Source organism: Salmo trutta, chromosome 6 (genome assembly GCF_901001165.1).
Source record: "Salmo trutta chromosome 6, fSalTru1.1, whole genome shotgun sequence".
In the NCBI taxonomy this organism is placed as follows: domain Eukaryota; kingdom Metazoa; phylum Chordata; class Actinopteri; order Salmoniformes; family Salmonidae; genus Salmo; species Salmo trutta.
Genome location: NC_042962.1, coordinates 48509700 through 48525023, shown reverse-complemented (window position 1 = coordinate 48525023; position 15324 = coordinate 48509700). Strand labels below are relative to the sequence as shown.

Sequence of the window (15324 nt, the reverse complement as noted above, 5' to 3'; positions counted from 1 at the left end):
TCTCTCTCTGGGAATATGGTATTTACATTCCTCTCTCTCCCTCCTCTCCCAGAATGCATCCCCCAGGCCTTCGGTATGGCCCTGTCCCAGGTAATCGCCAACGACCGGACCCACAGGCAGCGCCAGGACGGCCTGCGTCAGGACCCTCCTCACAGGGAGGAGCATAAGGACCCATCGGACCTCGTGTCGTCCATCCTGCAGTTTGCCACCAAGAGGTCCACCAATAAGGAGCTGTCCAGCAGTAACTCCTCCCTCAGCTCCACCTCGGAGACAGCTAACGAGTCCACGTCGCCCAGCACGCCCGAGGCTGCCCCGCGGACACGCAGGAGGGTGAGGGTCTCCCCCCACACGCCTACTGTACCAACTCCATGCACACACTCCATCGTTGTGCGTGTGTGTTTGTGTGTGTGTCTGAGACCTCAAGTAGACGTCAGCTTGATAATGCTCTCATTGTGGTCTGCAGGGGGGCATGTCGGTGGACTCCATCACAGACCTGGACAATAACCAGTCCCGGCTGTTGGAGGCGCTGCAGCTCTCTCTGCCCGCTGAAGCGCCCAGCAAGAAGGAGAAGCACCGGGACAAGAGGCTGAGCCTCAACCCTATCTACAGACAGGTGCCTCGCCTGGTGGACAGCTGCTGCCAGCACCTGGAGAAGTATGGTACGAATGAACACAGCCCCTCTCATTGATCACACCTGGGGCCTGTTCAGTAGGGCACAATATAGCAAAAGGTTTTGCAACGGAAAACAAAAACGAGCGCAGGTAGCACCTCCCTGTTTCAAAACGTTTCCTATGTGCTGGACACAGCTCTATTCCTGTGGTCAAAATCCTGGTCTTTGTCAGGGATCACTCACCCGATCTGACCCTACAGGGTGCAGTCTGTTGGAGTTTACAGCCCCACGTCTTAACCCCGCCCTGCACTGCCCAACCAGCCCCGCATCTTTACCCCGCCCTGCACTGCCCAACCAGCCCCGCATCTTTACCCCGCCCTGCACTGCCCAACCAGCCCCACATCTTAACCCCGCCCTGCACTGCCCAACCAGCCCCACATCTTTACCCCGCCCTGCACTGCCCAACCAGCCCCACATCTTTACCCCGCCCTGCACTGCCCAACCAGCCCCACATCTTTACCCCGCCCTGCACTGCCCAACCAGCCCCACATCTTTACCCCACCCTGCACTGCCCAACCAGCCCCACATCTTTACCCCGCCCTGCACTGCCCAACCAAGATGATGTAGAAACAAGGCAGTAGTGTCTGGCCATTCATTCTTGACACTCAGTGAACCGACTTTGCAATCCTTCTCAACATCGACCCCTGGGCTTACTCCCCCCGCTCTCCCGCAGTCTTTAAATCCTCACTTGCTGGACTGAGCTTTAGGGGCTAAAGTCCTCTAAAGCGTGAATGGGCCACAGTAGCATTGGTTTAGGTTTGATGGTTCATGATGTCTGTGTTGAAAGGAGGCTTATGGCGGCTACGTCTTCATGTCTCTTCCATCTGTGATTATTCGGCTTGAGTGTCTCTTTGACCAGTGGAGGATGATGCTCACTTATGTCCTCCGCTGTTTCCTCCGACAGGTCTTCAGACGGTGGGGATATTCCGAGTGGGGAGCTCCAAGAAGAGAGTGAGGCAGGTGAGAATCTGGGAGAGGCACTTTTTGATACTTCTTACACATTGCTGCACAAAGCTGTTGTTTCAGCTCACTGTGAGTGGTTGGCGACACCTTATAACGGAATTCATCTTAGTAATAGGTGATCTTGTATTGTTAACTTAGTTGAAGCATCGATTGTCATGAACTACACATTTTATTAATTGACTGTTCTCGTTGACTATATGGTTTTATAAGTACTTTTGTTTTACAGGGCCCCATGCTAATTACATTATATTTCTGGATACTGTGATATAGATAGAAGCTGTTAAAATTCAGATATATTGACAGAATATATTAATATTCATGCATTGGTTTTGATTTTGCCGCCGCTTCGGAGAATACACACCCACTTAGCATTAGTTCAGCGTATGTTATTAAAGGAAGCAGAGCGAATTAACTTGTCTCCGGCTGAAGAGCCAGGCTCCTCTGTAGTCGTGGCCCTGCTCTACAAAGGGACGCAGACGAGCGTTAATACCATATTTGTAATTGAAGCAGGGCTTTTAGCATTAATTTCCATCCCAGGGCCTGTATTCAATTTCCATCCCAAGTGCTGATCTAGGATCAGATTAGCCTTTTATATCATAATGAATCAGATTACATGGACAGGTATGTTTTGCCTATATCGTCCTAGTGCGTTTTTACTCTCTAGTATTTTTTTGCTCGCCATAAAAAAAAATCCCTCCTTTTTTTATCAGTTGAACGTTCGCTTTTGGTTATTGTGACAGAAAACTCCATTCGTTTTAGTGTTGTTTTTGGACAATGTCTTTGTTTAAAGGAGATTTGAGTGTTTTCTGAGTTGTGTTCTCCGAGTTTGGACTTCTCGTGTTCTCTGTTTGCGTAGCTCATACGCAACGCTCACAATGGCAGATCTTAATCTTTCATTCAAGTCAGCAAAAACAAGCACTGGTGCCAGCCAGTTTCAGTCTCAGTCTCAGTCTTAAATGGTGTTGTTTCCGTTCTATGATGGGGAATTTCTTTTTATTCTCAACATCTCACCGTTTGAGGGAATACAATGCTATCAGCGTGTTGAATCAAAATGTCACCATGTGAGACAATTTACATGACTTCTCACTGTAATCCCCCGTTTGCTGACTTGAAAAAGAACACACTATATCATCAACATCACTTAGAGATCGTATTTTCAAAGTCACTTAAATCTCAACCGACTCTCACTTAAGGATGTAACTATATTAGTAGGCTACTTCCTGCCAACATTTAGATCTGTAACAAAGTTTTTTTTAAATCTAAAACACAAGCTATAATCAAACTTCGCTATAATGCTTAATCAAATACAATACTTGGTTATAATGCTTATCTTACTGGACCCATTTTAATCCTGAGTAATGCTCCTGAGATTGTGGAGTAACCAGGTTGATACAGTATGGGAACAGAACCGGTTGGACCAGGAATACCTGTGAGAATGTTTTCACCACCAAGGTCACACCTGGTGTGTGCATACCTGTGTATATCTGTGTATATCTGTGCATACCTGTGTATATCTGTGTATATCTGTGTATCTGCGTGTCCCCGTAATGTGTGTGGAATGTTTTTACATGCGCATGATGTGAATATGTTTCAGTGTTTCTCCGAGTTCACTTTCTAACTGTAGTCGCTATAAGCAGTAAAGTATGTGGACTACACAGTATATCTCATGTTCTGTTTTACTCTGTCTCTTAGCTGAGGGAGGAGTTTGACCGGGGAGTGGACGTCCAGTTGGATGAGGAGCACAGTGTCCATGACGTGGCCGCGCTGCTCAAAGAGTTCCTCAGAGACATGCCTGACCCTCTCCTCACCAAGGAGCTCTACACTGCCTTCATAAACACCATGTGTGAGGAAACATCAACTTCACTACTTATGAATGCTACTCTCTGTGTGCAGTAGTAGACTCACTCTTTTCCCTAGGCCCAATCACCTTGGTTGGCCTCTTTCAGTAGGACACACCCTCAGATTGCACTAAACCCACACTTAAGAGTGTATACTTGAGTCAATGACACACAGACATGCTGTATGCTCTGTAAATGTTGGGCTTTAGCCTATCAGAGTGCACACATTGTGCCAAATGTTGTGTATGTGATTGTCGTTGTCTATATGTATGCCTATGTATGTATATTTGGCTATGTGTATGTATGTGAGAGTGTGACATATTTCTAATGATTTAGACCGAATCCTCACTCTTAACCCCTGACATCTAACCTCTGATCCCTGTCCTGTTCCTCTGTAGTGCTGGACTGTGAGGAGCAGCAGAGTGCAACCCAGCTCCTGGTTTACCTGCTGCCAGCCTGTAACAGCGACACCCTAACCTCGACCCCTGTCCTGTTCCTCTGTAGTGCTGGACTGTGAGGAGCAGCGGAGTGCCACCCAGCTCCTGGTTTACCTGCTGCCAGCCTGTAACAGTGACACCCCAACCTCTAACCTCTGACCCCTGTCCTGTTCCTCTGTAGTGCTGGACTGTGAGGAGCAGCGGAGTGCCACCCAGCTCCTGGTTTACCTGCTGCCAGCCTGTAACAGTGACACCCCAACCTCTAACCTCTGACCCCTGTCCTGTTCCTCTGTAGTGCTGGACTGTGAGGAGCAGCGGAGTGCCACCCAGCTCCTGGTTTACCTGCTGCCAGCCTGTAACAGTGACACCCCAACCTCTAACCTCTGACCCCTGTCCTGTTCCTCTGTAGTGCTGGACTGTGAGGAGCAGCGGAGTGCTCCCCAGCTCCTGGTTTACCTGCTGCCAGCCTGTAACAGCGACACCCTAACCTCTAACCTCTGACCCCTGTCCTGTTCCTCTGTAGTGCTGGACTGTGAGGAGCAGCGGAGTGCCACCCAGCTCCTGGTTTACCTGCTGCCAGCCTGTAACAGCGACACCCTAACCTCTAACCTCTGACCCCTGTCCTGTTCCTCTGTAGTGCTGGACTGTGAGGAGCAGCGGAGTGCTCCCCAGCTCCTGGTTTACCTGCTGCCAGCCTGTAACAGCGACACCCTAACCTCTAACCTCTGACCCCTGTCCTGTTCCTCTGTAGTGCTGGACTGTGAGGAGCAGCGGAGTGCCACCCAGCTCCTGGTTTACCTGCTGCCAGCCTGTAACAGCGACACCCTAACCTCTAACCTCTGACCCCTGTCCTGTTCCTCTGTAGTGCTGGACTGTGAGGAGCAGCGGAGTGCCACCCAGCTCCTGGTTTACCTGCTGCCAGCTTGTAACAGTGACACCCCAACCTCTAACCTCTGACCCCTGTCCTGTTCCTCTGTAGTGCTGGACTGTGAGGAGCAGCGGAGTGCCACCCAGCTCCTGGTTTACCTGCTGCCAGCTTGTAACAGCGACACCCTGCACCGCCTCCTGCAGTTCCTCTCTACCGTGGCCAACCACGCCCACGACAGCCAGGACAAAGATGGACAGCAGGTGAGGCGAAGACCCCCTCCGTTACCCCCACCGCTCCCAATGATTCCCAAAACAACCACAAGCCCCTACCCCCTAGACCTCCCTAGAAACTAGATCTGAGAGGATTGGATAGGTGTGTAACCAGCGTCAAGCTGCCGTTTCAACAGTATAGCTTCCTCCCTCCCTGACTCGCACTGAGACTAGGTCTCTAACTCGCACTGAGACGAGGGGCACAAGCTCTCAGGAACGCGCAATCAAAACATTGTCATGTCATTGTGTCCCTCTGACGCACAGTGACTGATTTGGTCTCTTGTTCTTCATGGTAGTTGTCCAATCTGTTTAGCTAGTTCTTTTCCTGAAGCACTCAATGAAAATAAAAGGAAACTCAACATAGTATTCTATGAGGTCAACATAGTATTCTATGAGGTCAACATAGTATTCTATGAGGTCAACATAGTATTCTATGAGGTCAACATAGTAGTCTTTGAGGTCAATATAGTAGTCTATGAGGTCAATATAGTAGTCTATGAGGTCAATATGGTATTCTATGAGGTCAATATAGTAGTCTATGAGGTCAATATAGTAGTCTATGAGGTTAATATGGTATTCTATGAGGTCAATATATTGTTATATCTGGTGAAATATTTTTTTTTAAATCAGGAAGTATAATGAAAAAGGAATTGTTTTCCATGGTGTGTCACTTTGTTAATGACAATCAATTGCACTTGTTTGCCTAGTCCAGTGTTGCTGTATGTGATTCCATGCTACTGTATGCAGGAATCACCTACAGGACACACTAAAACTGAATGCACTTACTGTACTGTCAGTAGATAAAACAGTTTGATAAGCAGCTGTCATTATTGTTATTCCTATGTCCTCATCTCCTCCAGGTGACGGGGAACAAGATGACCTCTCTGAACCTGGCCACCATCTTTGGTCCCAACCTCCTTCACAAGCAGAAGAGTTCAGACAAGGAGTTCAGTGTGCAGAGTTCGGCCCGCGCAGAGGAGAGCACCGCTGTTATCGCTGTTCTCCAGAGGATGATCGTAACCTTCCACTCCCTCTTCATGGTGTGTGGGGGATTCCTTGTGTGTGGGTGCCTGCGCACATATGTGTGTGTTTGAACAGAGATATAAAGATAGTGTGTGTGCGTGTGCGTGTGCGCGTGCGTGTGTGTGTGTGTGTGTTGATATCCTACCCATTCTCCTGTTTAGTCCCTCTTTATAATACAACCTTGCACGTATATGGTAATTGGACAAGCAGGCACTGTGTTTTTACAGTAATGTATTCGTAATAGCCAGCAAACAAGCTACAATTAATTATCACTTTAGATTGGCCAGTAAGTAAGACTCCCTTGTGAGTTCATTGTATACACTATACACAGGTAAGGTGATGCAGTTGTAGAGAATTTGTAACAACTACATAACCTACATTGTGTAAACTCAATCTGTTTATGTAGTTACTATGTCAAATACATGGGCTTAGCACTGACACATTTGATGAACTCTCTATGTCCTGGGTCCATATACATTCATTCAATTTCCATTACCTCTGCCTGTCCTCTTTCTCTCTATCACACATCCCTCCCTCCCTCCCTCCCTCCCTACCTAGCAGTGCCACTCAGTAACATATATCTGCATCCCAAATGGCACCCTGTACCCTATATAGTGCACTACCTTTGACCAGGGCTCATAGGGAATACAGTGCCATATGGGACAGAGCCTGTGTTTAAGTTAGAGAATCTCCAGGCTTTACCAGACAATGGCTCTGTCTTATAGAATGAAAACAAAGCTCTGTGGGCCTTTGTTAGTGCTGTTAGAGCTGATCCTGGACCTGATTGAAGGCCTTAGGGCCCAGTTCAGGACCACTACAGATCACAGGCTTTTGAGACAGTGCCAGAGGGACTTATGGGCCAATCCCTTGCACTGATTGTTCCAACACCACCACCACCATTTCCCTGAACAGAAGTTGTATTCGTTGAATTTTGCAGAGGTTGTTTTTCCCTCCGCTCAGATCATGGAATTCAGAGTAGTGGCGGGACGCTGGAAAGAGGTCTTGTTAGGTTCTGAAATGTTATCCCTCGTGTTTTTCGACTGGGATTTAGTTGGATGTGTTTGGACTGTCGTGCTTCATTGCCAAATCACTTATTTTATTACCCTTGTATTTTATTGCCCATTGCCCAGACTATACATCAGGGATGGGAAACTTTGATGGGGGCAACAAAAAAATCGGAACTCATTATGCGGGGCCGCAGTGGCTCGTGGGTCGGAGTAAATGTTATTTTTAAAGTTCATTTCCTGCAATTCTGCACATTTTTCCATGGAGCGTAGAGAAGATTTAGAAGTTTTATAACTAATTTCATGTAATTCTAATCATTTTGCCATTGGTCGGAGAGAAAAATTTGCAGTTTTACAGCTAATTTCCTGCAATTCTACATATTTTTCCATAGGATGGAGGGAAATGTTTGCAGTTTTTAATATGATAACTGATCATCAATGGGCCCTAACCCAGTTAGTAATTCAACCATACTTACGATAAGTTTAGATAGCTGGCCGCTAGACTAACTTACCAATCTAAAAAATTAAAAATAAATTGCTGCCATGGGCTAATTGAGTGACTGCTGATGCACAACCAAGTTTCTAAATTGCACCTTGTGAATTCTATTATTCCCCCCCCCCCAAAAAAAAAATATTTCTGTTTGTTTTTTGGTGTGAAATTGGTCCACGGACCTACAAAAGGGTGCAGCCCGTGGGCCACCAGTTCCCTGCTAAACATGGATCCATAGACTGGTATTTAATAGTATTCAATGTTATGCTATGTGTTCATGTATTGATTGGCTTGTGATCACTAAATGTGAAGATGGAAAAAGTTCGACTCACTTTCACCATGAGATTGTCTTGGACAATAGCACCCCCTAGTGCTCCATCATCTGCCATTACATACATAAACAGTTTTTCTGTACATGTTTGGTTATGTCTGTGGTTATCTGTGTGTAGGTGCCCCCGGACCTGCAGAATGAGGTCCTAATGAGTTTACTGGAGACTGATCCTGATGTGGTAGACTATCTGCTCAGGAGAAAGGCATCACAGTGAGTACATTGGTTCCATGGCACATATCACAGTCACACATTTTGAGTACTCATGGAAAGTAGTTGCTTAGCCTGGTGTTCATGTCTGTTGAGAGAAAGTGAAGAGCCCATTTTCTATGGCAATATCTTTTTATTCTCTCTACCCATCCTTTTCTCTCCCTCATCCATCCCTCCCTCCACTCCATAGGAGTCCAGACGTGTTGCGATCGGAAGATCCTTTCTCCCTGAGCGAGAGGCGCTCATCCAGTGACTCCAACAAGGTCTCCAGTGGAGAGCTGTCCCCCTATGACAACAACTCCCCCATCCTGTCTGAGCACCCGGGGGAAGGGACCAGCCCAGGGTCAGAGAGGCTCTTTCATGTCCCAGAACAGTACACCCTGGTGAGGCAGGTGGCAGGACAGACACGGGACCCCCATGGGTCCAATCCCTGGGTCTCAAAAGGTGAGAGGACTACTGTCCAGTCTTACTTAGCTGTGGTTGATATGATTTTGGTGGTGGTGATAATTAAGACGATGATGATGATGATTATTGTGGTGGAGCTGATGATGATTATAATCTTGATAATGATGAGGATGATAATTATAATCTTGATAATGATGATGATGATGAGTATGATGGTCCCTAAACACAGTCATGTTCATTATGTCCTATATGGCAGAGGAACATGCTAATATCTGGGGAGCCTGGCATTCCACTCTGAAACCAGGGCTGAAGGACCAGCCTTATGCAGGTAAGCTGTTGAAATGTAACAATCACATTTACTTATCTTCATTTTCTGACTTTTCCCATTGACATTTGTATCTCCAGGTTCCCATAGCAACATGTCAGAAGGCAGCTCACGCAGCTCCCAGGAAGGACTTGACTGTCTCCAAGGCGATGCCAGGCAGGTGGTACGACGGACACAGACCTCGCTGGGCGTGGCCGAGTGCAGGCCCCACCCCCCTGTGACACGGGTCTGCAGCAGCCCTCACGGCGAGGCGGGACGGCCGCGCCTCCTGCTGAGCCTCAACCCTTTGACCCCACTCCATCCGCACCCCGACAGCCAATCAGCAGCCAGCAGCGCAGAGGACCTCCCCCAGGGCATTGGACACCAGGCTATCCCCAGCCCTAACTCTGCCCACTCGGATCCCGCCCTCTCAGGGCGTCCTCCCCCTCCCCCGTATGGCGGCTCGTCCTCCAGGCTCTCCCCTGCTGCCTCTAAACCAGCCCAGCCTGTCTCCCCCTCCCCCGCAGCACCCCCTCACCAGCACCCCCTGCAGGGTGGGAGGCCAACGGTGCCACAGAACTCAGCCTCCCCCACCACGTACAGCATGGTACCCATGAGCCAGGAGTGGCAGGACTGGCAGAGGGATAGATGGCAGATCTGGCAACTCCTGTCCTCGGAAAACGCAGACACACTCCCAGAGACACTGGTGTAAGCTGGACCATCGGACCGTGGGGTAGTGCTAGCCATCCCTTCCTCCATCCCTCCCCTCTGTTCTCCCCTCCATCCTTCCCCCCAAACATGGACGCCATGGGGTTGTTTACATGTGCAGCTGCTGCCTATACTACGGGCTTGGTACGGATTCACTAGTGTTTCCTGTTTGCTATGTATTGATGTTGTATCCTGGGGACCCCTTTGCTTGTTATTAAATACTCTCCCTGAGCTGTTTGAGAGGATCAAAATTAACTGTCAGCAAGACATACCTCAAACGTCAAGTTTATCAATTTGATTCACAGTTATTACTGCATGTCCACATTTCGATAAGGCCCCAGTTTAAATTGAGCTGAATGTAATATGTAGAGGTGACTTTTAAAGACAGGACGGTTTAATGTTTATGACAAGCTACAGTCAATTTATATGACCAATCCTACCCGTTATATTTACTGAAGTCATCACGTATATTAGTGATCGCTGCTAAATATTCAGAAAGTATTTACTTGCTGATAATATATCCCGATAAGTATCGTACAAGTTTGTATGAACAGAGTTTATTCAATGTCAGTCACCAAGTAACAGAGCCCACAGTACAGTTTTTGCAACAGTTTGTATATAAGCATTCTAATGTATTTTAGGTCGACCTAGCTAAAAAAAAAAAAATGTACAGGCTGTCTAAATGTTTGTGTTGTGGGGTTTCAACACGGTTTGAAAAGATAACATCTGTCAAAGCTTTACTGAACCACGTTGGGTTTTAAAAGAAAAGCATTATTGCGATCAGTACAGTAATGTGCCACGTGCCAAAGTTTCTTTACTCTCTCTTTTCATCAAAGGTTTTTTGGGTGTCTGGAAAGTCTCATCTGCTTTCTCTCATTCTGTAGTTAACATTGTTCTTTTAGCTTTTGGATTTCACTTCACCATGGCTTATCGTACCAGCTCATATCGACATAATTCATTTCAATGATCTCCCTCATTCCATTAGGTGGTTGACATCAAGGTTATGGCTGCATAGGAGTATTTTTGGAAGCAGATTAAAAAGACAAATTCATTGCTGGCCTGACAGGTTCATTGCTGGCCTGACAGGTTCATTGCTTTCCCTCTCACTGTATTTATCTGATTAATATGGGATTTTACTAGATATTTGCACTTACTCTACTGGACTCTGGGAATTGCCAAAGCTTTTTTGATTCCTCCTTTTCAACAACAAAGCAAACACGTCTCTTGCTTTTGTCATTACATGCACTGTCTGCCTCTATAACTTACCTGTTGCTTTTTGCTCCCAAATACATTAGTAGTCTCCAATCATTTCTCAGTTTTGTGGATATTTGCTGGCAAATATTGCACACTTTCTAAATGGTAGTTTGGGTGGTTGTTTGTTTCAATCCGTCCGCATGTCAGAGGAATTTGAAGTGTGACAGACATTGGAATTATTTACAAGGATTCACACATTTCTACATGTCTTTGCAGTGTCCCACAAATGACAGTACTTGTCGAAAATGCGTCCCATCTTTACTTTTATAAGAAACGCTTTCAACAGCTCGTGTTTCTAAGCACTATTCTGAATGTCTGTGTGTTTGGAGTCAAGTATGCCATAGATCCATGCTCTTTGAAAATGATTTGATACCCCACATTGCTTTTATGGTTGTCAATGATTTTTTTTGTAGCTTGTCATCTAAGATTTTTTGTATTTTTTTTATAACTATTATGTCTGTTCAGTACTGTAACATATGTAATAACAGTTTTTACTCCAAAAAAAATCTACAAACACATGTATAAGGCCCGAGTTTTGATCTTATGTCAGCTTTTGTATTGTGTGTCGTCTTAAATATGCCATGGTGGAATTAAACGTGAACGAAGGTGTTTCGTGTACTTGGTTGGTTAACAGCTTGTACACCTTTTACCAGTGGCGACGTAACCGATTTCGATTTCGACGATGCATGAATGTTTGGCGGTGTGATAATAACAGTATAGAACCAAAAGAGGGGACCCTAGATCTTTTTGCTTAGTCGTCTTGTCCACAGGTCATTCTAAAGATATCTAAATTATCCACATCACCCAACGTTCTTAAAACAATTTGGATATATTTGGACAATTTGATCATTCTTCCACCTTGAAAGAGGAAAAATAATATGAAACGAGAGGAGGAGGAGAGAGGGCGAAAGATAGAGTTGTGGACGGGAGGAGGTAAGAGTGTAGACCAACACCTCCATGTTATAAACCTGAGATGAGAACGTTCCACGCTGGCGGCTTTAATTCCCACTGAGCTCAGAAGAAGTCCTACATCTGTTTACGGCATAGAACAGAGCTGAAAATGAACTTCCAGGAGATCATTACCCACATCTTAATTGGTAATGTCCTGCTAATCGGGTGTGTAAGTACAGCCAGAGAGATGTGGTCAGAAGACAACGATTTTCCACAGACTTCAGAGCATCATAGAAACATGGTCTACTATTTGATTAAGCTATTCGGTAGGTCATTTTCTGAAATGATTTGCAAACCATCAACTATAAGTATTTTGAACATTTGAAAATGAATAAAATGCCCTAGCTTAAAATAGTTAAAAGGGATGTTAAGCTTTCTGTGGAAAATAGCTTCCATAAAACAAAATCATTCTGATTTCTGCAATCAGACTGTGTATAATGATCTGAAAACGGACTTCCTCAAAGATAGTTGACATTCAATTGTGCAGTGTCCCATGGACTGTTCAGAATCCCCTCTAGTTCAGCATCCAAACCAGCAGCCAAAGCATGTGATTAAAGTATTTCCTTTAAAGTCTGTGGTTCACCCAATCGGAATTCCAATCGCTGTGTATCTGTAGACCACTGAATATTTCCCTCCTTTTTCCGAGAAGGGAGCGGTAGGCCTTACCGTTCTTACTCAATATAGGCTCAATTTCCCCTTAGTGTGGTGTAAGCACAGACACAAGGAGAGAAAGGATACAAGACATAATGAATCAATTTACTTGACTATTCTGAGGACCATAGGATATTTTTTTCTCAAGTTATCAATGAGTACATCTTACTGACATCAACCACTGAAGAGAGGGATACATTTTTCTATTAGTTTCCAGTGGATATCTTAGTCTATGGAAAGCAGTGATCATACTCTACAGGTATGGAGAGGTGTAGCTATTTACCCTTGTCCATCTGACATTAACCATGTATTGTAATAGATTGTCAGTGTTGCAGAACAAGCAGATACAGTGGAGGCAGATGATCGCATGCAGGCCACAGTAATTCCCTCTGTCTCCGGTTTGGCTCTTGCAAAGTGGAACCATGGGGACCAGATCGTTCTGGAGCCAGACCCAAGGCTGACCTCAATCCCTAGCCCAGTGGAAGAGGAGTGGTTCTGGTTCTGAGAAAGAACACGCTCGTCAGTGGTTCTGTTCTGTCTCTGAGGTCCGACTCCGCTCTGCTACCCTGCCCACGCAACGCTGTTTCATGGAAAACACTCCTGGTGGGAGAGAGGGAGGGAAGGAGTGAGAGATTTGGGGGGGGGACTGGTAGAGAGAGAGGTAGAGAGAACAGAGAGAGAGGGAGAGAGAGAAAGAGAGAGAGGGGGACTGTGAGAGACCGAGGAGAGAGAGAAAACAAGTGAAAGTACGCTTCTTCAAAGAGATGAACACACACACCCCTGTGCCTTCAGGGAGAAGGTTTGACTGACTCTGTATTCTCACTGAGTATTTCTCCGCCTCCAGAAGTAATGTGAACTGTTTGGTATCTATCACAACTAGAAAGGAGTTGTACAACAAAAGCTCTTTTGTGGCCAAAAACCGACAAGCCCAGTAAGATCGAAGCTCAAACAATGACTCCAAACAATGGCACACAATTACTTTTCTCCTTAGAAGCTTTCCTCTGTTATCTGAATGCTTGCCCATGCATAGTTTCTGTTTTATTTCAATGTTCTAGTTATTCAAATGAGCCCACCAAAGGATACCGTGAAACGTCCCTATGCTGCTGACTACTTACAGTATCTGTGATATAAAAAATACTCCCTTTTTGTAATCTGCCTTAGTAACACGAGAGCGATGGGGACTGATGCTTGACTATCCCACTGGGCACAGACGTCAATTCAACGTCTATTCCACGTTGGTTCAACGTAATTTCATTGAAATGAAGTGGAAACTACTTTGATTCAACCAGTGTGTGCCCAATGGGATGTGAATATTAGGCCCGGTTCTTTTGTCTTTTGTCTATTTTGGCCCGTAGGACATGTCTGTTTTCTGGATAGCAGCTTTGTTTTAAATAGCCTTTGCATGGACCGTGAAAACAAATATAGCCAATACAAAGCAGCTTTCTTTCTGAGCGTGATGACATGCCTCCTAACAGAATAAGCCGACTGGCCTTTGATTTCTTGCTGCAGGGGGGTAAACAGTTGGTTGGTGTGAGCTGTGGGAGGTCAACAAACCGTTGATATACTGGAGTGTTAGTGTTAGTTAGATGGAGCATATGTCTATATATTTTTCAACATAATGTTTGCACGTGTTATGGTGCCCAATGCATTAATGAGCCGCTTATCCTTAATGTTTTTCTCTCCGTCACTTTTCTTTTTCTCACCATCACTGTGTGTTTGTGTTTGTGCGTGCATGCGTGTGTGTGTGTGTATGTGTCGCGCAATGAAGGGTGTTTGAGCCCAGGAGGACCTCATTAGCAAAAAGGCCCAGCAGCTAGCTGTCTGATTATAATCAAGATTTCTAACCCAATTATCCCTCTGTCATTGTTATCACACAGTGAGAAAATGCTAAATATCATGGATCTTCGTGTTCTGTTAGTGTTTTTGCCACGGAGACCCGCTAACGTTTTCCACATGAACTAAATAGCCTGCATAACGCTGTGTACCTTGGGCCAGCATTTTGATTCAACCCTAAGACAGTTGTGAATCAAGAATGCTGGAATACTTAGTAAACAATCATCCAGATGTGTTTTACCACTGGCTCATCTGCATCATGTTTGAGGTTGTGGTGGTTGGGACAGGGAGGGACTCTGATTTGACCGGATGCCAACAGTGCCCAGAGTGGATGGGCACATCGTCAGGGGGGCTGGGATGCAAGTAGGATGGAAGATGGGTGATTCAGAGCTTTGTTAGCTCTGTTAGCAGCTGGAGGGGAGGAGGAAGGGGAGGTGGAGGAGGAGGAAGAGGAGGAAGGAGGGGAGGAGAAGGAGGAAGGAGGGGGAAGGAGGAGGAAGGAGGGGAGGAGGAAGAAGAAGAGGAGGAAGGAGAGGAGAAAGGAGGAGGAAGAGGAGGAGGAAGATGATGAGGAGGAAGAAGGAGGGGGAAGGAGGGTAGGAGGAGGAAGAGCAGGAGGAGGAGGAAGAGGAGGAGGGGCGGAGGAAGATGAGGAAGAAGAGGAGGAGGGAAAGTGCTCCATCCGACCGTAACATTGTCCACAGGGGATACGGAGCAAACACGAACTACACATGTTCACACTGATGCTAACATACTGTACTGTACATATGCACACATTCACACACACGTACGAGCAGAAGCGTGCACATACACAAATGTGCACGCATACACACACACACACACACACAAAATGTGTCCATGTTTTAGACAGTATTTTGATGTCATAAATATGAAAAGAAAAACCTTAAATGTTCTCATTCAACTACATCAATGGTCATCTCCCATGCACAATAAAAGATAATGGGAGAAAAGGGAGCAACGTACTGTCAAAATAATGGAAACACCAACGTGAAACGCGACAGAATTTTTTAACTTTGTTTCCATTGAACATGCCATACAAATAAAGGCATTTTATGTAATTACATGAAGAGTGCCTCGGTCCTCCTTTCTTTTTGATG

General features: G+C 45.9%; 1 protein-coding gene across 1 annotated transcript in view; it reads left to right on the top strand.

The window, feature by feature from the left end:
- The window catches only part of LOC115196085 (rho GTPase-activating protein 6), a 94138-nt gene extending 82758 nt beyond the window's left edge, over nt 1–11380 (top strand). Inside the window, exons 4-13 of the mRNA XM_029756615.1 lie at nt 53–330; nt 464–659; nt 1575–1630; nt 3326–3476; nt 4888–5036; nt 5906–6085; nt 8012–8103; nt 8291–8544; nt 8762–8833; nt 8911–11380. Coding sequence (XP_029612475.1) covers nt 53–330; nt 464–659; nt 1575–1630; nt 3326–3476; nt 4888–5036; nt 5906–6085; nt 8012–8103; nt 8291–8544; nt 8762–8833; nt 8911–9521 — 2039 coding nt within the window. The 3' untranslated portion in view covers nt 9522–11380. The remainder of the gene's footprint in view (nt 1–52; nt 331–463; nt 660–1574; nt 1631–3325; nt 3477–4887; nt 5037–5905; nt 6086–8011; nt 8104–8290; nt 8545–8761; nt 8834–8910) is intronic.
- Nucleotides 11381–15324: the final 3944 nt, after the last annotated feature.